Source organism: Delphinapterus leucas, chromosome 1 (genome assembly GCF_059928025.1).
Source record: "Delphinapterus leucas isolate spDelLeu-1000000601 "Yukka" chromosome 1, BTC_Dleu_Yukka2, whole genome shotgun sequence".
NCBI lineage: Eukaryota > Metazoa > Chordata > Mammalia > Artiodactyla > Monodontidae > Delphinapterus > Delphinapterus leucas.
Window position 1 is genome coordinate 163978134 of NC_143129.1, and position 21750 is coordinate 163999883.

Here is a 21750-nt window from a genome sequence, read left to right on the forward strand (position 1 = left end):
TGCTGCCTCCAGGTGCAAAGGGGACCCAGTGCTTCATGGAGCTGTTTTTTTCTTGTTTTCTTCTCTTTCCTTTCCTGTTTTTCCTTTCTTATCCTTCCCTTCTCTTTTCCTTTCCTTTCCTTTCCTTTCTTTCCTTTCCTTTTCTTTGGCTTTCCTAAACTTGGCTGCTTTTCAGTATCAACCTCCTTACCAGCAGTGGACCTGGCAGTGGTGAAGATAGGGACAGAGAGGGAGAAGCAAGGGGGCGGGGCCTGCAGGAAGGACCACCTCTGTCTTCCCGCTGTGTGTGGTCCCCTGACCCTCATCTTGTTATCCAGCTCCCTACTGCAGCCTGCCCAGGGCTCCACTCCATGGCTTCCTTCTGGGCCAGACCAGCACCCAGCCTGGAGGCTCCATCCACTTTGGCTGCAACGCCGGCTACCGGTTGGTGGGACACAGCATGGCCATTTGCACCCGGCACCCCCAGGGCTACCACCTGTGGAGCGAGGCCATTCCTCTCTGTCAAGGTGAGAAGCAGGTGGGAAAGAGGTGACAGGTGGCTTGGGTCCTACCCGCAACCTGGGCTTGTCCCAGGACCAATCACTTCCAAATGTGGGCTTCCTCATAGATAATTAATTCATTCTTTCAGGAAACGTATACTGAGGATCCATAACATCTGAAGCCCTGGGGATATACAGATGTGTAAAACACAGCGTCAGTGTTTTCAGAGAAGGGAGGGAGATGGATATGTAGCCACAAAAATGCCAAATGACAGAGGAAGGAAGTGCTATATCAGGAGTGCAAACAGTACTGTGGGAGCCCAAGGTTAAGAGGGGACCTACCTGCTCCTGTACAGCTAGGGGGCTTCCAGAAGAGGGGTTGCTTGCGCTCATAGAACAAGGAAAGTTGGGGGCCAGACATTGGCAAGGAAAACATTCTAGGCAACAGCCAAAGCGTTTGCAAAACCACAGACTCTGAGAGAGATCACAAAATATGCAAAGCAATTGGGGCTGGCCGAAGTGCCAGGTCCGGTGGGAGGAGACGAGGGGCAGAGGGGAGCAGGGTGAACAGTGACCATCACCTACGCGGTCATCAGTGATCAAGCACGTGATATATACCAGGAAGTTTGCATGCATTGCTTTTGATCATTTATGGGATTTTATTTTCCTTAAAGTAATATACATTCAGACTAGAAATCTGAAGAAGAAAAAAGAAACTATAGATAATGCCAAGGAAAAAGTGAAAATGACCTATAACCCCATCAACTGAAATCACTGCTGTTAACATTTCCTTTGTTCGTTCATATATTGTTTATAAAAATGGCATTATTGGTGTACAAATCTCTTCATATTTTGTTAGCATCTATCACATGATTAAATACACTTAGTCATCAGTATTTGCAATGGTTGTGTCGCATGACAGAAAAACTGTCATTTATTCAAGTATCATCCTGTTGTTGGTCATTTGACTTTCTGTATTTTTTGCTCCTATAAACGATGCTGCTGTTAAAATCCTTATAATTCCGTCTTTGGGATCATCCATATTTATTTCCTTAAAATAAATTCCCAGAAATGAGATTACTGAATCATACGTATACAAAGTCTACAGCTTTTGATACTCGTTGCCATCCAAAAAGTTTGTCTTCACTTATACCTCCACCAGCAGCTTGTTGTCTTTCCTCCCAGATTCTCAACATTATATACTGCATTTTAAAAAAGAAAGAAAAAATTTACCAATTATATAGACAAAACAAGAAATCAGTTAAGGTTGAGGTTCTTGTGTTTTGGTTCCCAGCATGGTGACGTACTTTTTTAATGACATCTGTCATCTCTGACCCTCACAACCTTCTCGGGCCTGTGCCTGAGCTTTCTCAAAGAACAGAAGCAGTGCATCATTGATATTCTCTTTGACGCTTTAAGCAAAGTTCACAGAGAACTGATTGTCCGCAAGTGGCAAACGTCTTTTGGCTTCAGTTTCCATTTTTCTAACTGTATCCACACAGACAAGTCTTTTTCCCAAAGTTCTAGTTGGAAGCAACCAGGCCTCTCACCTCTATCTTTTGTCACTTCCCAGAACCAAGCTCTGTCCACTCATCCCCACACTGCTCTGTACTGCTTCTCTCCAGCCCCAGCCCCAGCCCCAGCTCCTCTCCGATGCCCTCCCTCTCTGCCATTCCCTCCGTGCTCTCTGGAATCCTGGTTCCATGGCCAACAAGTGTACACCCTCAGTCACCGCCCAGAAGGCTCTCTTCACTTCCTTCCTCCACAGAGACTGTGGCTCTCATCTGAGAACACAGATGCTGTGGCCCTTTCAGGGGAGGGGGCTCATCCCGCAGAACCCAGGGCAAAAGGCCTGGCATGCTTCCCTTTCCCTGCTGCTGCTTTCCAAACCGTACTTCTCCACTGACAAACACAGCACATTGGAGAGTCTATGCATCCTAATGCTTTCTCTCTCCTTCCCCTGCCCGTTCTCTCACTACGTATTCTCTCCCTCAGAGGCCTCATTCCACCACAAGCTTTCAGGTACTTTGTGATTCTCCCCCCTCCTCTCCTACCCACAGGAGGTGTCCCTCTGGGTTTGGGGGACTGTGGTGTGTGATGGAGATCACTAGACAGCCTGGTAGTCTCTCAGGCTAAGAGGTTACCTTCTGTCCTCTCAGTTATCCAAGAGAGAAGGGCCAGGGAGGGGCAGTGAGATGAGCTGCCTTTGGCACCTTTCAATCTGAACACTGTCTCTCTCCAGCTCTGGGAAACTTCCATCTATGATCATTCCATCCCCTCCACTTTCTCTGTTCTCTTTTCCTGCAGCCCAGACCTGCTGGACCTCCTGGGCTGATTCCCTGTGTTTCCAGTCCTTTTCTCTCTCATTTTCAGTCTCTGTCTTCTTGGTCTATATTCTGGGAAAGTTCATTTACTTTTCATTTTGTCGACTGAAAAAAAATGCACAGCCTAAAAGGTGAGAATTATGTTTTATTTGGCAGAATTAAGCCTGGAAGATAGCCTCTCAGTTATTCTAATGTTTTTATTAGCATCTGTTAGACCCATTGAGGGGAATCAGAGACCAGAAATAAGGCTTCCCAGACCAGTTTTTGTTTGTCTGTTTTAAATTAGAGGAGTTCTTAGGTTAACCATTATATATTTTTCCACCTTCTAATTTGTTTCCCCCACCCCCAAAGGTACCAATAAAACAGCCTTCATAATGAAAGTTCTCTAAACATTGATCAGTTTAGAAGTTCCTCCAATTTAAAGGATCCATAATCTGGCCATTAATGAGATATATGTAAATAGTGGACTCAAATCAATAAGACGCAAGAGGCATCCCCATAAGAAAGTGTGAAGGATGTAGCCTTCACAAGATCTAGAAAGTTTACTCCCCAAAACAGTCTAAGAAAGTAAAGGTCTTCACTGTACAGGCTGATGCAACAAAGTTTAAGACAGCAAAAGCCGCTGGGAGTCGGCACAGTCAGACAGAAGACGGTTCAGAATCCCAGTCTACTTGATTGCCAGATGTGTATCATATGTGCACCTCTCAGATGGCAGAGAGCAATTTTTGAAAACACACACACACACAAAACACCTAAGAAGATCAGGTAGAAGATTTACACCTCAAAGACACAGGAAGAGAAATGCAAGTTCCCCCTAGAAGAGCTTTTGGGTTTTTTGGGGGTTTTTTTGTTTTTTTCGGTACACGGGCCTCTCACTGTTGTGGCCTCTCCCGTTGCGGAGCACAGGCTCCGGACGCGCAGGCTCAGCGGCCATGGCTCACGGGCTCAGCCGCTCCGCAGAATGTGGGATCTTCCCGGACCGGGGCACGAACCTGTGCCCCCTGCATCGGCAGGCGTACTCTCAACCACTGCGCCACCAGGGAAGCCCCGAGCTTTTGTTTTTTTAAGGTCAGAATTCTGAAAAGATGTTTTATCAAGCCGGCTTTTTTTTAACTTAACGGCATACGCAATAAAAGAGCCCCATATTGGCCATTTTAGGTTGAGCTCTCCTTTGATATAATTTTCCCAATTAATTAGGTACTTGCAAGTATAAGACATGAATCTGGCTGGGGTGTTAGCTGGAGTTTGGCTTTCTGATGCCCCTCGTTTTTTCTGTTTGAGAGACTCTATTTCCCACTTTAAAGCTGAATTTGTTGAGGATAAAAGTTCCTAGTGAAATTGTGTGGTGGGCCAATGTGCTGCTTATGATCTTCACACCTCTAGGTTTCTACCCTAGAGTTGTTTCAGCTCCTCTTCATGTCTCGGATTCTCCCTCCCGAGCACTGTGGGTGCTCAAATCACGGAATGGCCGGTTCTTATTCGTGCAGAGAAAGTTGTTTAATTAAAATGAGTTGGTTTCCCTGTTAGCAAGTCCAAGCTCGCTCTGCTTGCCGCACGACAGGCCAATAAATCGGGAGACGAGGTGCTGAGGCAACAATACGACTTTATTCGGAAGTTTGGCAGCCTGAGAAAATGTTGGACCAGGGGTCTCCAAAAAACCATCTTATGGGGTCTGGATGCCAGTTCCTTTTATAGAATCAGAGAGGGAAGTAAAGTAAAAAGGGCCATCAGTCTTGCAAAACATCTCCTGGAATGGCCAGCCTCGGGGAGGGGATGTGTTAATTTCTTCTTTCTTGCAACCATTCACAGGTGGGCAGGGTTCCCTGAGGCAGGCCATGATGTATGATTATAATAACAAAAGCAACAAAAAGCAAAGGCTGAAGTCCAAGAAACAGATCCAACATGGAGTCAAAATTGGCTCTTCCCTGTTACAGTTCCCCACTGTGAATGTGCATTCCACAATCTTGTGGGAAAAGGGGTGACCACCATTCTAACTGCTCAGTCAGATGGATCTTTCTGGGAGTGTCCGCCATTGGTGCCAGTGATCCAAATGATGAGATTTGTCTTCTTTTGTTCCTCTTTGGAAGTGTCTGCTTTACACCTGTAGACTTAAAAAATATTCACAACCTAGAAAGTTGAGAGTTATCGGGAATTTTGAGTCTTCACGCCTGGGAGGCCACATCTCAAGTTAAAAAATTTAGCGTTTTTCTATGTATGAGAAGATGCAAGTGTCTGGGCTCACTGAAATCATTCCTTTGATATGTACCACAGCCATCTGGGGTCTGTATCCTGTATTTTCACATTCTGAGTTTCTTCACGGCTCACCATAGGAAATGGCTGCGATCTGATGCCTGCTAGATGGCAGGTATTCTTCTCCTTCCTGAGTTCCCTCAGGGTTCACCGGCTGACGTTGGAGGGGAATTTGACCAATATTTGGGAGACATGTCTTGATCAAATTTTGTCCCACAGCGCTGGGAGGCTCATCCCAGGTCAGGCGAAAATTGTTGATATGCCACTCCAGGTGCTAATTTTTGGATTAGGCCCTATTGATAATTAAAGATTCTCTGGATCCTCTGTCTAATTATGATCAGGAGACATTTTCCCTTGTTGCTTCTTCCCATACGTGGAATCACACTATTACAACTATTTTATGTTATAAATGTGAGAAGTTTTGCTGGGGGCCTGGTTACACACTAGGCACTGTAACAGACAACAGCCTTATGAAATAGACAGGATATAAGTAATGCGGCTAGTAACATTGACAAAGACATAGTACAGCAGGGACACACAAAGCACAAACAATTTGGAAACCAAGAACAAATTAAAACGATTAGTATAATCGTATAAGTATATACGATATACGTATAAGTATATACGATATATATAAGTATATATATATTACTAGTTGTAATTCCAGTTCCAATAACGAGTGACCAAAGGAACCATAGCTGATTTAATGAGCCATCCACAGTTTCACTGTACTGGTCATGCATACTTAGACATGCATGGCTTAATCTTTGAGATATGCTACTGGCAGGATCAACCAGGTAGAGAGAAAAAGATAAATGTTTCATCTTTGTTTACAAAGTCACACTTTATCAACTTGTTGTAGGTCATAGCATAAGAGAAAAGGTTTTTTTCTGAAAAACAAAGATTAAAGCCAGTATATTTCCCAAAGTCATAAAGTTATAAATCATATTTACCAGTTCATTCAGTCCCATATTTACTAGTTTATTGATTAATTCCTGTTGATCCGGTTGAAGTTATCATGTTTTCCATTAGTTTTGTCATTTGTCACCCAATCCAGTGATATTATCTGAAGGCTATCAGAAACTTATATTTGTCAAAAAGTTCCTTTTTATGAGTCTTCTTGAAAATCGGCATTTTGTTAAAGCATCAGGACAAAACTTAAAATAGCATGGTTAAAGATTTGAGTACAATGCAAATAGCAGGAAACTGATATTTCTGTGACATATAACATTTTAGAATAACTAGAATTATAATTGATAACATATCAGGACATCATATCAGCTGTTAGGGATTCCGTATAAATTTTGGAATATCTATATTAAATATTCTATAACCTAAGGTTCATCTCCAATCACTTGACAATGTTTTTGAAGTAATTTAACATACCAAATAAACTTAGTTTGACATTCCTCTCTCTCTGAGATGTCTCAGAGATGCTGTTTCAAAGTATCCCAGAGTCAGCTGGAGGCTAAAAGGCTTTAGTCAGATTTTGATATTTGGGAAGTTTGTTAAAAATATCAAAAATGTTTTAAAACACAACAGGGGGGCTTCCCTGGTGGCGCAGTGGTTGAGAGTCCGCCTGCCGGTGCAGGGGACACGGGTTCGTGCCCCGGTCCGGGAGGATCCCACATGCCGCGGAGCGGCTGGGCCCGTGAGCCATGGCCGCTGAGCCTGCGCATCCGGAGCCTGTGCTCCACTACGGGAGAGGCCACAACAGTGAGAGGTCCGCGTACCGCAAAAACAAAAACAAAAAACAAACAAAAAAAACCACAACAGGATCATAGGTCACTGTGAAACAATACTTACTCATTTAACCAAAGTCACAAAATGATTAAAAGAAAACAAATACGGATCACCTAAGGGCACAGAGACTCATACAATCTGTTATCTAAAAGGATCACTTCTAACAGAGAGAGAGATCAAATTCGTCTTGTATTAGCTTACTTAACAGAATCCATTTACTTAGTTAACTTCAATCTAAATTTAGTTAATCCTGACCTTGTATAAAACTTTCTCAGTAAAATGTAATTCCATTCCTCATACCTTCTTAACTGAAAGCACACATTCTACCATACTGAAATGTTTTATTATTTTCAATAGCTTTAATTATATATTTAAATTAGAATCCCCGACTCTTAAAAACCTTAATTTCTAGTGAAAACCAAGAGATAAGTAATAGTTACCAAAATCTGGAGAAAGTATTTTAGATGATTTTTAGAACATAATTATTCTTATCGAGTTTACCTAAAAGCTCTTATCTCGTTTCCACTTACTTTAAAGTTTCATCATATCAAGTTATTTCTCTTGCTGACAAATTTGCAACAGGTATAACAAGATTTTATTTAACTTCTTTTAAACCTAGGTGCAGTGAAAGTATTATACTTAATGTTGATGGCTCTAAAGACATGTCTATATTAATTAGATCAACAAACAAACATTAATACCAGGTATTAATTTAATACTAAATATTTCCCAGTTCACGTGAACCTGAAAACTCATTTATCTTAATTTCTCTTGTATTTAGAATTGTTTGGTTTGTAAGCACTTACTTTTCTTTAAGCCAATTAAATAGAGATCATTTACAGATTAACCGCAGCAATGTTATCCAAAGACAAAGACACATACAAACACACAAACAGAGAGACATCATAGCTCTCATTTCAAAATTTCAGCCCTGAGTCGGGTACAGCAATGTAAAACCCATCAATTTACAAAAGAGGTTGGATTAAAATTGGGTTTCTGGCAGATGGAACAAATCAACTTCACTTGTCTAGATGGCTAAACCCTTTTTACTAATATTTATGGAAAACAGGTTCTAAATTACTTTACCCTCTTTTTCAAAATTTGCATTTTAAAAAGATGGCAGAGTTAAGGGTTCTGTAGAAGACCAGACAGGACATTTGCATCTCAAAGATACAGGCAAGTTTCTCCTAGGATGACTTTTTTTCCCCTTTGTTGGTCTCTGAGCAGACAAAGCCATTACAATCTTTCGGGCCTTTTTCATATTTCTCTGGGTGCGTTCAGCCTTTTCGGCCGTATCCCTATTATTGAAAAGCAAATAAGCCAGTTGGAACAAATCATTCATTGGAGTCTGAGGACCATTTCTGAATTTTGCTCCTGATGTCTGGGGCAGACTGGGCCATGAAATGCATAGCCCAAAGGTCCGGGACCTTGGGGGAGGAGGGATCCACATATGTTCGGGATCCATGGCCCTGTAGGGTGAGGTCCCCTAGTTGGCATTCTGAGGTTGTAAGAACGAACGGTTTTGTACTTCTCCAGAAACTCCCTTGACCGGGATAGACTGAGAAGTTTTCTGTGCCACCTTGAGGTTTACCACAGAATATGTGGCACCCATATCCATTAGAAAGTCAGTCAACTTGTTCCCCACTGTCAAAGTTACCCGGGGCTCCTGAGGGGAAATTAGAATTGGACGCCTCAAGTCTAAAGGAGTCCCCTGGCCTCTTACAGGATATCGGCGCAAGGGAAATTGCCCTGCTGCAGAAGTGGCTCCCAGTCCAAATTGATTGCTCTATCGGGTCTTAGATGGTGATACTAAACCAGGTTCCTGTGCTCCAGGGGTTACTATAGAAACTGCTATTTGATCCCCATGGGTAGGGGAACCAGGAGGTGGTGAATATGTTGGCAGCAGGGGGTTGGGGGGGTGCAGGTGGAACACCTGCTGGTGAAGACTGCTCAGCCACTGGGGGAGCTGGATAGGCTGGAGAGGGGGTTAAGTTTTGAAATAACATGTCCCCACTCTAATTTTCTCCCTCTTCCCCCTGTAGAATAAGTTCCTTCTTAGGTTTTCTTTCAGATCGCTGCACCATAAGGTGGCAGCCCTCTGACTCCTTTTCCTCCTGATGCAATAACATAAATGCTTCTACATACGGAATCTCATCTCTTTTCCCTGCTCTTTTGCAAAACACTTCTAACTACGAGATCATATAATTGAGTGAGCCATTCAGGGGCCATCGTCCTTCTGATCCTAACGTATATTGGGTCCACACCCTATTACAAGAGTATATCATGTCTTTCTTAGTCATAGGCTCACGGCTATGTTTTGCCCATTTATCTAATATACGCCTCAAAGGGCTCTCTCTCGGGATAGATGGAGTATTTCCCATTTTTATAAGTTTGATAACATCAAAACACAAAAGACGCAAATTCCAACACAAAAGGCACAAACAAATTCAAGCATCGATGCACACAAAACCAAAACAAAACCAACGAACTAGTTCCCAACGGACCAGTTCCCAAAATCAGGTAGAGTCCAACAACAATTCCCCTCTCCAACAGGGTACCCCAACCAGATTGGCTTGTCCCATAAAGGAAAAGCCCAAACAGAGGGGGGAATATGTTCCCTGTGTGCACGCCAGAGCGACTTACCCTCCAAAATCGAGTCCGTCGACTCGTAGAAGTTTGTCGGTTCCTTGCTTCAACTGCCCAGTGCTGGGGTAGCCGGTGCTGCTTCAGGGAACTCTGAAGGGAAGATCCTCAGGACAAATGATCCTGGCAGCTGCTAGGGCCTCGCCCCGATATTCCCCAACGGAGACCTGCTAGCCACGAGCAGCAAGGTTCCCAGCTGGCTCAGCCAGATTTGTTACCGAGTCCAAGCTCACTCTGCTCGCCACACAACTGGCCAATAAATCGGGAGACAAGGCGCTGAGGCAAGGAATACGACTTTATTCGGAAAGCGGCAGACCGAGAAGATGGCGGACTAGGGTCCCCAAAAAACCATCTTATCAGAGTCTGGATGTCAATTTCTTTTATAGAATCAGAGAGGGAAGTAAAGTAAAAAGGCAGAATAGAGAGGGAGAGGCGGGGAGGAAGTAAAGTAAGAAGGGCCATCAGTCTTGCAAAACATCTCCTGACATGGCCAGCCTTGGGGAGGGGAAGTGTTAATTTCTTCTTTCTTGCAGCCATTCACAGGTGGGCAGGGTTCCCTGAGAGAGGCCATGATGTATGATTATAAGAACGAAAGCAGGGCTTCCCTGGTGGCGCAGTGACTGAGAGTCCGCTTGCCGATGCAGGGTACATGGGTTCGTACCCTGGTCCGGGAGGATCCCACATGCCGCGGAGCGGCTGGGCCCGTGAGCCATGGCCGCTGAGCCTGCGCGTCCAGAGCCTGTGCTCCGCAACGGGAGAGGCCACAAGAGTGAGAGGCTCGCGTACCGCAAAAAAAAAAAGAAAGTAACGAAAAGCAGAGGCTACAGTCAAAGAAACAGATCCAACATGCAGTCAAAATTGGCTCTTCCCCGTTGCATCCCCGTGGGACCACTGCACAGTGTGAGGACTTGCCTCCACCACTCCCGCAAGTTTCTCAGTTGCCTGAGAAAGCCCTTCTCGGCCAGGAGGAGATGTCCCTTCTTCGGAGCTAAAAGCTCTCATGTAATATTTGCACTTTTATCCCAACACGTTCTCGCATAGGTAGCTGATTTGAGGGGAAACGTCAGGTCAGCCTCCTCCCTGACCACTCAGCCCAGACCGCTCAGCACCTTTCGACTGAGCAAATTACAGTGTCTTTCAACTGGGCTCTCCTAGTATCTTTCAAATGCGGAGGCAGGTACCTGTTAGACACCACCAAATAAAACTCAGGATCTTCAACCAATAATCAGGAGCTCCAAGAACCAGGAGAGGTTCACCCGAATTTGTCTGGATTCTCCGAGGAGGCGGATGGGCGCCAGAGGCCTCTGCTGGTGCAGATTCCAGACCCTCGTAGAGTTCAGGTGAAGGAGAGAAGTCTGCTCTAGGTCCCTTCGTCAGTCACCAAAACTGTCGACTGAAAAAAAATGCACAACCTTGTCGACAAAAATTAATCGATAGTCAATCAATGAAAGAAGTGGAAAATTTTATTCGAGCCAAATGTGAGGATTATAACCCAGAAACAGCATCTCAGAAAGCTCTGAGAACTGTTCCACCCGTTAGATGTCAGAGTTATATAAGTTTTTTGGAGCAGAGGGCTCTACGTTAAATGACGTATTATTGACAGTTTACACAAACCAGACCTAAATGTCATCGTGGCCCCTTACAAGATCAAGAGGAATGTTATCTTTTAAGGGGTTGCCTTGTTGATGGTAGGAGAATGTAGCTCTTTATGGTTGAGCAGGTATGTCTGACAATGAGGGAGGTTTTGTCGAGACATAAGGCAGATACACCATGCACACTGGGCAGAAAATTTTTTGTTTAAGTTTTTCTTGTCTTGCATAAAATATGAATTTTATTTCACAGCCTAAAAGTTGAAAATTATGTTTTTATTCAACAGACTTAAGCCCAGAAGACAGCCTCTCAGATAGCTCTGAGGGACTGCTCCGAGGTGGCAAGGGAAGAGCCAGGATGTATAGGAGTTTTTGCAACAAAAACCAGGTGGTCAGGACAGCAAAAGATTACTGTTAATTAAAGAAAACCAGACCTCTCAGGTTAATGAGTTTAGCGCTTTTCTCTGTACAAGATGCCAGAGTCAGGGCTCGTTGAAATCATTCCTTTGAAATGCACCTTAGCTATATAGGGCCAACATCCTGTTCTTTCCATTCCTGAATCCCCTCAGGGTGCACTGTCGAGGGCCGCTGCTGTGGCTGAGGGGGCAGCCTATTTGTCTCCATCCTGAGCTCCCCTAGCGCTCACTGTTGGGGGTGGCTGTGGGGCTGAGATGGCTGCAGTATCCTTTGTTTGCTGAAACGGCAGGCAGCCATATCTTTGTCTACAATTTCCACCCCCTCTATTTAATGCGTATTTTGGTGATCCTATTTTTAACTTAACAGAGCCCTTCCTTGTTCACTTTTTGTTGTTCTCTTTTCAAAGCCCTCTCTTCTCATTTTATTATACGTCACCTTGACTTTCTCAAGATGAGAAGTTTAAAGTTGTATGTTTTCTGTTACCTGAGTTAGTTCTGTTTCCTAAAGGAGACTTTTCTTTCTATTTTTAATCTTATCTTTGTTTATCACTTTCATGCTGCTGGTTTTTTTCATTTGTATAGTGATCTTTAATTGTTCATATTTCAAAGTAAAGGCTAGGTTGATTTTTCCACGTAACAGATGTGGGTTACCTCTGCTGTTATTATATGCAGCTATCATTGCCCACTAGGTCTCTCCCATGAATAAGAAGTTGAGTATGTGGCAGAGATAAGCAGACAGAGGGGCAGGCTTTAGGCTGAGAGCCTTTATATTTAAGGATTAAAAGAGCTTTATCCCATGATGCCTACTTCTACCATAGCATCCCTAATTCTCTCAAGGGAGTTCTTTCCTTTTTTTTTTTTTTTTTTCTTTTTTTTCCTTCAGTGGGTAAGAAAACCCTCTCTGTTTAGTTTGGAGAATGGCCGCCTGAATGTCTCTACACTGTGTTTGTGGGAAGAGATGGAGAATTGGTCTCACCCCGTAGCTCCCTCCTGCATATTTTGTGCTGCAACTTCTCAACTTCATTTAATCCATCAACACACTTCTATGTGCATTTCATCTTCCAAAGCTTTTTTTTTTCATCTCCTCTACCGATCTTCCCATTTTCTTTTTTGTTATGAGGCTTTTCCCTCTTATTAGTCTTTACTATCATATTATTAAGGCCTCAAGGGAGAGGAAAGATAAAAATATGTTCTCAGAACACCATCCTTGAAGCAGACATGCTCATGACATTTTTTTCCTCCACTAGCTCTTTCCTGTGGGCTTCCTGAGGCCCCCAAGAACGGAATGGTGTTTGGCAAAGAGTACACGGTGGGGACCAAGGCTGTGTACAGCTGCAGCGAAGGCTACCACCTCCAGGCAGGTGCCGAGGCCACTGCAGAATGTCTGGAGACAGGCCTATGGAGCAACCACAATGTCCCCGCACAGTGTGTCCGTGAGTCCTTGGGTAGGGGAGGGGGGTGTGTCAAAGGGCTGGATAAGCAGCTGAAAAGATTCCTGCAAGGAGCGAGCTAAAAATCCAGTAATGGGAAAAGACATGCCCATGGAAGCTGGGGACTCAGAGAGCTGAGACAAGTGGGTACTGCCATCTACCAACCTGGGTTCCCATTTGAAACTGCTTCAAAGCATTGATAGACCATTGCTCCCTGAGATGTTTCCATAAACCATCACAGAATGTAGGAATGACTGGTCCACTTCCTTTTAGGTGGAAAAACTGTCAGAAAGTTGGCATGAATGTCCTTTGATCACAGAACTCCAAAATAACAGAGATATACTTCGGTTTTAAGGCCAAAGTCACACACTGGCAGCCTAATGGGCTATATCTAGTCTGAAGATACAAGGTTTTGTGTTTTTGTTTTTGTTTTGCTTTGGTTCTTTGGCCTATGCAGTGCTTTATTAAAAATTTTTGAATTTCTTCCCAACATTTTAAAATCAGAAAATTTTACATAAAAATTCGTATTTCTAGCTTCTCTTGAAAAGGGCAGATCTGACCAATTGGAATTTGCAGTCTCACATCCACAGTCAACACTGACTGAGTGCCACCTCCCTTTCTTTTTTTTTTTTCTTTTTTTGGCGGTACGCGGGCCTCTCACTGTTGTGGCCTCTCCCGTTGCGGAGCACAGGCTCCGGACGCGCAGGCTCAGCGGCTATGGCTCACGGGCTCAGCCGCTCTGCGGCGTAGTGGGATCTTCCCAGACCAGGGCACGAACCCGTGTCCCACTGCATTGGCAGGCGGACTCCCAACCACTGCGCCACCAGGGAAGCCCTCCCTTTCTTTTTTAATTTGGCATATCTGCCCACCCCAGCTTGCTAATTCCCCACCCAGCTCACTTCACTCATTGACCACACCTGCCTGGGGACGAACGGCTCTTGGATTCATCATTACTGCGTTACGGTCTCCCAGTCCCCAGCTCTGGGTTGTCAGCGTCTTCCATAATTAATTTATTAATCCTCTCTGCGTTTTACCTCCCCAGCTGTGACCTGTCCCGACGTCAGCAGCATCAGTGTGGAACACGGCCGATGGAGGCTCATCTTTGAGACGCAGTACCAGTTCCAGGCCCAGCTGATGCTCATCTGTGACCCTGGCTACTACTACACTGGCCAGAGGGTCATCCGCTGTCAGGCCAATGGCAAGTGGAGCCTCGGCAACTCTATGCCCACCTGCCAAAGTAAGCCCAGGAGGGCAGGGTGGGCAAGTTTGGCACAGTGCCTACACCCTGAGCCGTCTCATACCTGGGCTGAACTGGGGTTGGGGGGGAGAAGAGGAGTATAGCCAGGGACTGCAGTGAACCTCCTTCTGATCACTCGCCTAGAACCAGGAGCTGGGGAGAGGCCTATTCCTTTAAGGAAGCACTTCTCAGCATCTTGTCATCTTATTAAAAAGCTGCCTCTGTCCAGGTGAGCATCCACTAATTCATTTACTCCACATTCATACCAGGTATTGTAGAGGTATGAGGAGAAAAGGTTGTGGTTCCTGCCTACAAGGAGCTGAGAGTCTACTGGAGAGGCAGACAAATAAAGAAGCAAGGATAACAAAGTGTGATAAGACCTATAATGGGAGTGTGTATAGGGGGAATGAATATAACGCAAGGGACCAGGCCACCTATGTGTGCCTGCCTCTTCTCCACTGTTTGTTTTTCTTTGGTTCTTTAAGATAGTTTCAAAGGTCAGGGTCCCTGGGAAGCACCTCTGAGATGGAGATTTGTTCGGGAATGCCCTTGGGATCACCACCTGGGGAAGGGAAGGGGAGGGGAGAGTGAGGGGAGGCAAGAGGAGGAGAAGAAGTGGGGCTGGGAAGATGGAGAAGGTGATCTCTGATGCAGTATCAGAGAAGGCCTCAGCTGACCCTGCAAAGAGCTCTGAATCTTGGTGGCCCTTCAGAATTGTCACAAGTTAGGGCAGGAGGCCTTTATACTTCCACACTGACCAAACCCTGGGTGCAGGCTGCCCCAGGAAGAGAGCATGACCTTAGGTGGGAGGACTTTTTAACCAAGGCAGTCTGAAGAGGGCTCGCAGCGAGGGGTTGTTTGCCAGCAGCTGGGGGAAGAAGTCCTTCAGTCCTAAAAGGGGGTCTAAGTGGGTCAGCACAGCATCCGCCAGTAGGGATATTCTGATGCTATTTACTGAATCCGTAAAGATGTGATAGAGGAAGTAAGTGTTTGTGAAGGGACAGAAGGAGATCACTTATCAGGGCACAGGGGGACATTTGAGACTGGGTAGGAGGAGTGGTATCTTCCCAACACCTATGACCCAAGACACTGTTACCTTTGTTCATCCAAGTCCAGACTCCGAAGTGGAACCATGTATGTGACAGAGTAGGAGTCACGAGCGTGGCACAGCTTCCTTACAATGAAGGCGCCACGTCTCAGTGCAGCCAGGGGCCGTCCGCAGTGCTCTGTGGAGAACGAGGGTAGGGCTGCTGCGGGGCTCGGCAGAGAGCACAAGGGGAGTGCCTGGCAGTATCTGCCCTGGACGCCGAGGGGCACACCACAGAGTTGCCATCTCTCTGGCGCCGTGGTTCCTAACAAGGGTGCACATCCAAAACCCCTGAGGAGTTTTGGTTTTCTTTAATACACACGCTTGGGCCATATCTCCAGAGATTGTGAATCGTGGGTCCAGAGTGCAGCCTGGACATTTTTAAAGCTCCTCGGGTACTTCTGGCGACACCTCCAGTTAAGAATCACGGGCCCAGCGTGACAGCACAGCAGTCACGGTGGCGACCCGTATTCTGGTCAAGAGTCCCATTAGAGTAGGTTAAACAGATCTTATTTTTGTCATTATTCTTGCTAATCAGAAGCAGCACATGTCCCATCTCTCAGGGCTGGCTTCCTGAGCATTTTGTGGTCTTTATAGTCATCTCCTGTGGAGAGCTCCCCATCCCGCCCAATGGGCACCGCATCGGAACCCTATCCGTCTATGGAGCGACGGCCATCTTCTCCTGCAACTCCGGGTACACGCTGGTGGGCTCCAGGGTGCGAGAGTGCATGGCCAACGGGCTCTGGAGTGGCTCCGAAGTCCGCTGCCTTGGTAAGTGACCTCCCTGGACCTCTCCTGTCCCTTTTTCCCTCCTCAGGACAGGTTAGATCTTTCCAAAGCTGCATTCCAATCTTTGAACCGTACTGTTTTACCTACTGTCATAAAATGCTTAATCCAAACAGCTATTGGCATCTACCATAAGCAAAACCCTGAACAAGCTTCCCTTGGAGCGCCCAAATGAATGAGAAGGACTTCAAGTCGGAGGAGACAAACCTTTGAGGGGCTCTCATTCTGATCAAAAAGACACTCCCTTCTTATTGGCCCTTGTATGATGGGTGAAGCCCCAGTCTCCGCCTCCAGGGACACTTTACAGAGACACATTCCTGCAGCACACCTAAAATACCATTTATATTATTGGTTTTTCCGTAAGATCTTAGGGGAAAACCCAGACGAACTTTTTGACCAACCCAATATATATCAGCAAATTTTACATACATATGTATACAAAAATACAATATTATATGTACTATATTATATAATAAATAAATATTTTTGTCATTAGCTTGTTTTATGACAAAAATATGTCAGTGTATGACAAAAGCATAAAAAGCAACCTGGCTTACAGAGGACAGAGTTATCATTTCCCCCATGGTTAATCCAGTCCCTGCCTAAACATTAGATACTAAAGTTCTCTCTTCTCTCACACCTTTCTTGGACCCCTCAACTCCAAAGGAGGGTCCCAGCTACACAGACCCAACAGCATAGATTGGACGGTCTGTTCCAGAGTGTACAGTACTGCCCTCCCCCTGTCTCAGGCCTCTGTTAGAGACACAGTCATGAGTTATTTCCACACAGAGCCAAAAAATGCTAGTGGAAACATGAGAAATACACTCTACCTAAACCCCATTTAAAAAAAATAACTCACCTAGGTTTATATTATCTGTGTTCCTTGCCACTCAGGAAAGAAGGATGAATTTAGCTGAGCCACCTGGTCTTACATGGTCATTTTCAACACGACCAGACTTTTTAAATTCCTTTTCAAATTCTTTTCCCATTTAGGTTGTTACATAATATTGAGCAGAGTTCCCTGTGCTATACAGTAGGTCCTTGTTGGTTATCTATTTAGAATATAGCAGTGTGTACACATCAATCCCGAACTCCCTAACTATCCCCCCACCCCCACCCCTTTCCCCGCTGGTAACCATAAGTCCGTTCTGTCAGTCTGTAAGTCTGTTTCTGTTTTGTAAATAAGCTCATTCACAGCTAGGCTTTGACTGCCTTAATGAGACCACGGTGCCCTCCATGCAGTCGATGCTCTGGAAATGCTGGCTGATGAGAAAAAGAGGGGGACGTTCCCAGAGGCAGGGCAGTAACAGTGATCATTTCTCACCCGTGTACAGACACAGAAACTAAAGCTCAGAGATGGGTAGCCATTTGGAATGCAACCTTGGGATTTGGGGTTGCCAGGTCTTCAGCACCACTTCTATCACGTCTAGGATTCCTGAAGTCAGTCCTGGATGCTGCAGTCAGGGGGAGGTGGGAAAAACGATGGGTGGTCCTTTTCCCCACCGTCCATGTCTCCCCCTCCCCTCATTTGACCAAGTTCCACCTTATTTTCTATAAGCTCCTCTTCAAGTTACTCTCTTTCCCCACATCCCACCAAAGCTGGACACTGCGGGACCCCTGAGCCCATCGTCAACGGGCAAATCAATGGGGAGAACTACAACTACCGGGGCAGCGTGGTGTACCAGTGCAACGCCGGCTTCCGCCTGATCGGCATGTCTGTGCGCATCTGCCAGCAGGATCATCACTGGTCAGGCAAGACCCCTTTCTGTGTGCGTAAGTATGGTACCCACTCTCCCTAGTCACGGGCTCAGGTGCAATGTGGACTTTCTCTTGTGTTGTCTTGATTAGGTTAGCTAGAGGGTTTTGTATGTTTTGTTAATGTTTTTCAAAGACAATAATTACATCTGTTGTTTTCAGTTTTCTGCATCATTAACCATTGCTTTCACCTTTATTATTTTCTTCCTTGTGATTAACTTCTTTGTTCATTTTCTTGCTTTTGAATTAAGAATTTAGTTCATTTATTTTCAGTCTTTCGTTTTTATTGACTATTATGGATGTAAGTGTTTAAGGTTATAAAATTTCTTCTGATCACTGCTCTAATCATACCCCACAGATTATAAAAATTAGGGTTTTATTATTTCTCAGAAATTCTGTAATTTTGATATTAATTCCCCCTTTCGCCTAGAAGTTTTTTTTAATAAAAGAGTGTGTGGTTTTTATTTCCAGATGGAAGGACCTTTTTGATTTTTACATTGATATTAATTTCTAATTTATTGCACTGTATATAATATTTCTACTTCATGGAATTTACTGAGGCTTCCTTTGTGGCCTAATATTTGATCAGTTGTTATGAATGTTCCATGTGCATTTGAGAAGAAAGTGTATTAGTGTGTTAAGTTCTATGTATAATCGTAAGACGTGCCTTATTGATTTTGTAGTTTATGTCTTCTGTATGCTTACTTCGATTTTTGTCCACCCGACCTGTTTTGTTCTGAAATTTGTGTTTCAAAGTTTTCTTTCATCAGTGTTCTTCTATTTTTTCTTACATTTCCCGTAGTTTCTGTTATGTAACAGTAATTGCTCTATTTGGTACATAGATATTCATAACTATTATATCTACATTGCAAATTGTGGTTTTAGCCTTTAAAAAAATCTTCATTATCACTTTTAGTATTTTCTACTTTGAATTGTACTGTGTCTAATACTATTAGGCTTATGCCCGCTACTCTCAGCCTTTGCCCATTTGCCTGGTATACCTTTAACCACCCTTTATTTTAGACTTTCTGAATCACTTAAATTAGATGTGTCTGTTATATACATCATAGAGTTGGGCCTTGCCTTCTGAGCCAGTTTGAAAATCTTTTTCTTTTAATAGGTTAGTCAAATTCATTCACATATATTGTTATAACTTATATGTTTGGTTTTAATTCTGTCATGTTTAATTATTATGTGTAAAATATAATACACATATTTCTTTCTTTCTCTGTATGATGTGTTCTCTTTGCTTTTTTTGCTTTGCTTTTTTTCTTTTTTCATTTGATATTTAGGAAAGGTTGTTAACTTGTATGTCCCTTTCCTGTAATCAGTGCATTGACATACCAGGATCCTTTTTCAATATGTTCACATTTAAGATAGACTTTCTCTTTCTAGCAGTGACTTTAGATCAATATTCCCCTGCTCCCCTCGTCTCCTCTCCTCTCCATACAGCCTTGCTCTCTACAAAGGCTTGCGACAGAAGCATGAGAAATAGTTCTCCCTGGGTTTAGTGTTTATTTTTCTACTTACACGTAACTTAAAAGTTTACAGCATTGTCTGTCTTCTAGTTATGCTGCAGGCCTGGACTTTCTACAGTTTTATTTTTTCTTCTTGTTAGTCTGCATTTTTGGGATTTAGATGGCCACTGTTTATTCTCAGTTGCCTGGAAGTAATTTGGAAAATTTTTCACTTTCTAAAGTTCCATAAAGTGAGCCTTTATATAAAGTGCAGGTTTTGTTCTTAATTTTTGTAAGGCAGGTTTTTGTTTTTAATTCTTTTTCATTTGGTTTTTCATATATGAGATGGAACAATGAAATAATGAGCCTTAACAAGCAATGCATGAAAACTAGTCTTAATAGTTTCTTAAGTATTAAGAAATGCTTTACAGAAAGGAAGGTTTACAGAAAGGAAGACTTATCTATATTCAGTCAGCCTTCTAGATGTGTCTAAACAAAACATGTTTGGTTTAATCCAGGAAATGCAAATTCAAATGCCTTTAAGAAATTGACACAGAATATGTGTGAAAAGATTTGGGTTACCAATAATAGGGAATGTTGGAGTCTGAAAAAATGGAGGATGTCTGCCGAACCTAAGATACTTAATTTTGCACCTGGTCCTTACTGAAAGGCAGTATAGTAAAGCATTTGGACACTTGGACCCTGGACCTAGATTGCCTGGGTTCAAGTTCCAGATCTACCACTATATAGCATGTGGCTTTAAGCAAGTCAGCTTATCTCACTAGGTCTCTTTCCTCATCTATGAAAAGCAGGTACCTCAGAGACTATTGCGAGGATTCATCAATAATGTGAAATGGTCAGATGCTGCTGTTGCTGTTGTGATGAGAGTGTGGTGGTGGCGGTGATGCCACCGCCCTGTCACATCACAGAATCCAGGATCTCTTGTACCAAGCTCCATTCTCTCCTGGAGCTCAGAGTTTTAGGAAGTATCTGGAGTAGGACGGCAAGAGTAATAGAACAAGTGATTGCTCTGTGGCAGGTACTGTGTTAGCTGCCATCACCTATGGACTCAAGGTTTATGATATCAACCAGACTCTCAGAACTTTCCAGCCGCCCATCTACATTTCCTCAGTCAGCTCCCTTGTCCATTCCACACAATTTCACAGCTAATTCACAATTTCACCTCCTTTCTGAACACCTGTATTCTATTTGTCAGCAAATAGCAAATAGTGAAGATGTCCTGAAAGCAGAGAAGCTAGGTTTAGAACTCAGACGAGCCACTTAGAAACTGTGCCTCTTGAACAAGTCCCCAGACTCCTCTGAAACTCTCTTTTCCTATGAGGATAACGATGGTGCCTACCTCAGGGGGTTGTGAGGATTAAATGAAATAATGCATATAGACCCCAATAATTATTAGCTAATCATATAATCTCACTTTCTACTGTGCAGAGAAAATAGAAGCCATCAGGTAATAACCCCTTCCACTTCCTGCTTCCCTGGCTCGCACGTCTGTCCTTGTCCCTTCCCTCCCATCTAGAAGGAGGCCCAAGGCTAATCCCTCCATGGGTCTCTGGACCTCCTTCCCTTCTGCCTTCCTAGTAAGCTTAGTCTGTTTTCACTTCTCTCCTCTGAACTGTGGACCTTCCATTTCTATTAATTTCCCTCAGCCTGTAAGACCGAATTCAAGAAACCTTTCCTTAGTACCTACTTTGTGCCAGGTGCTGTGTTAGGTGTTGTGGGTAAAGATGAATTGAATGTGCCGTAGTCTCGGCCCTCAGGAAATCTGGGTCCAGTGGTGCATGTGCTCGAGGTCCAGTTAAGCTCCAGTCCAGCAGAACTCCTCTTTTCCTTCCCAGTGGTGTGTTCTCCTTCTCCCTTTGCGCCTGTATTCGTCAGGGCTCTCCAGAGAAACAGAGCCCTCTGGGCCATCTGACGAGTCTTGAACTCTCCCCATGGGTCTGCGACACTCCCACCTCCTGTGAGCTTGATTTACTGCTTTGCTGACCACCCCTCCGTGTCCTTTGTGGGCATTTCGGTCAATCTGCAGCTCAGAAGCTGGTACTCCTCCCAAAGGTTTTACTCCTCAGCCCTCTTCTCTCAGTCTATACAAGTGGTTATTTTAGCCTTTGGGGACATGACCCTTTGTGAGTCTGGTGAGAAAATGGATCCTCTCCCAAGCTGATCGCAAACACCCAATATTTTGCATATAATTTGAGGGGATTCACAGACCCTATGAAGCTTACCTCCATTCTCCCACCACTTCGCTAACCTGGCAAAGTCCTGCTCAGCCTTGAGACCCAGCTCAGAGGGCATGCCATGCCCTCTGTGGACCCTCCTTAACCACTCCCTCCCTAGCAGAGGGTAGGTGCCCCTCCTGGGCACTGGCCTGTCTCGGCACAGGCCATGGTGTTGTGACAGCCTGCATCCCTGCCTGCTCTCCTACTGGGCTGAGAAGTGAGCCCCCTGAGCTCCTTGCATATCATCAGTATGTAGCAGAGTGTCTCGCACTTAGTGCGCGGTAAGCATTTAATGAAGAGCAAACGTATGAATCTGT

The 21750-nt window shown here is 44.4% G+C and overlaps 1 protein-coding gene across 1 annotated transcript in view; it reads left to right on the top strand.

The window, feature by feature from the left end:
• The window catches only part of CSMD2 (CUB and Sushi multiple domains 2), a 192550-nt gene that overhangs the window by 164605 nt on the left and 6195 nt on the right, over nt 1-21750 (top strand). The window contains exons 31-35 of the mRNA XM_089914073.1: nt 318-506; nt 12692-12805; nt 13917-14111; nt 15796-15969; nt 17584-17757. Coding sequence (XP_089770199.1) covers nt 318-506; nt 12692-12805; nt 13917-14111; nt 15796-15969; nt 17584-17757 — 846 coding nt within the window. The remainder of the gene's footprint in view (nt 1-317; nt 507-12691; nt 12806-13916; nt 14112-15795; nt 15970-17583; nt 17758-21750) is intronic.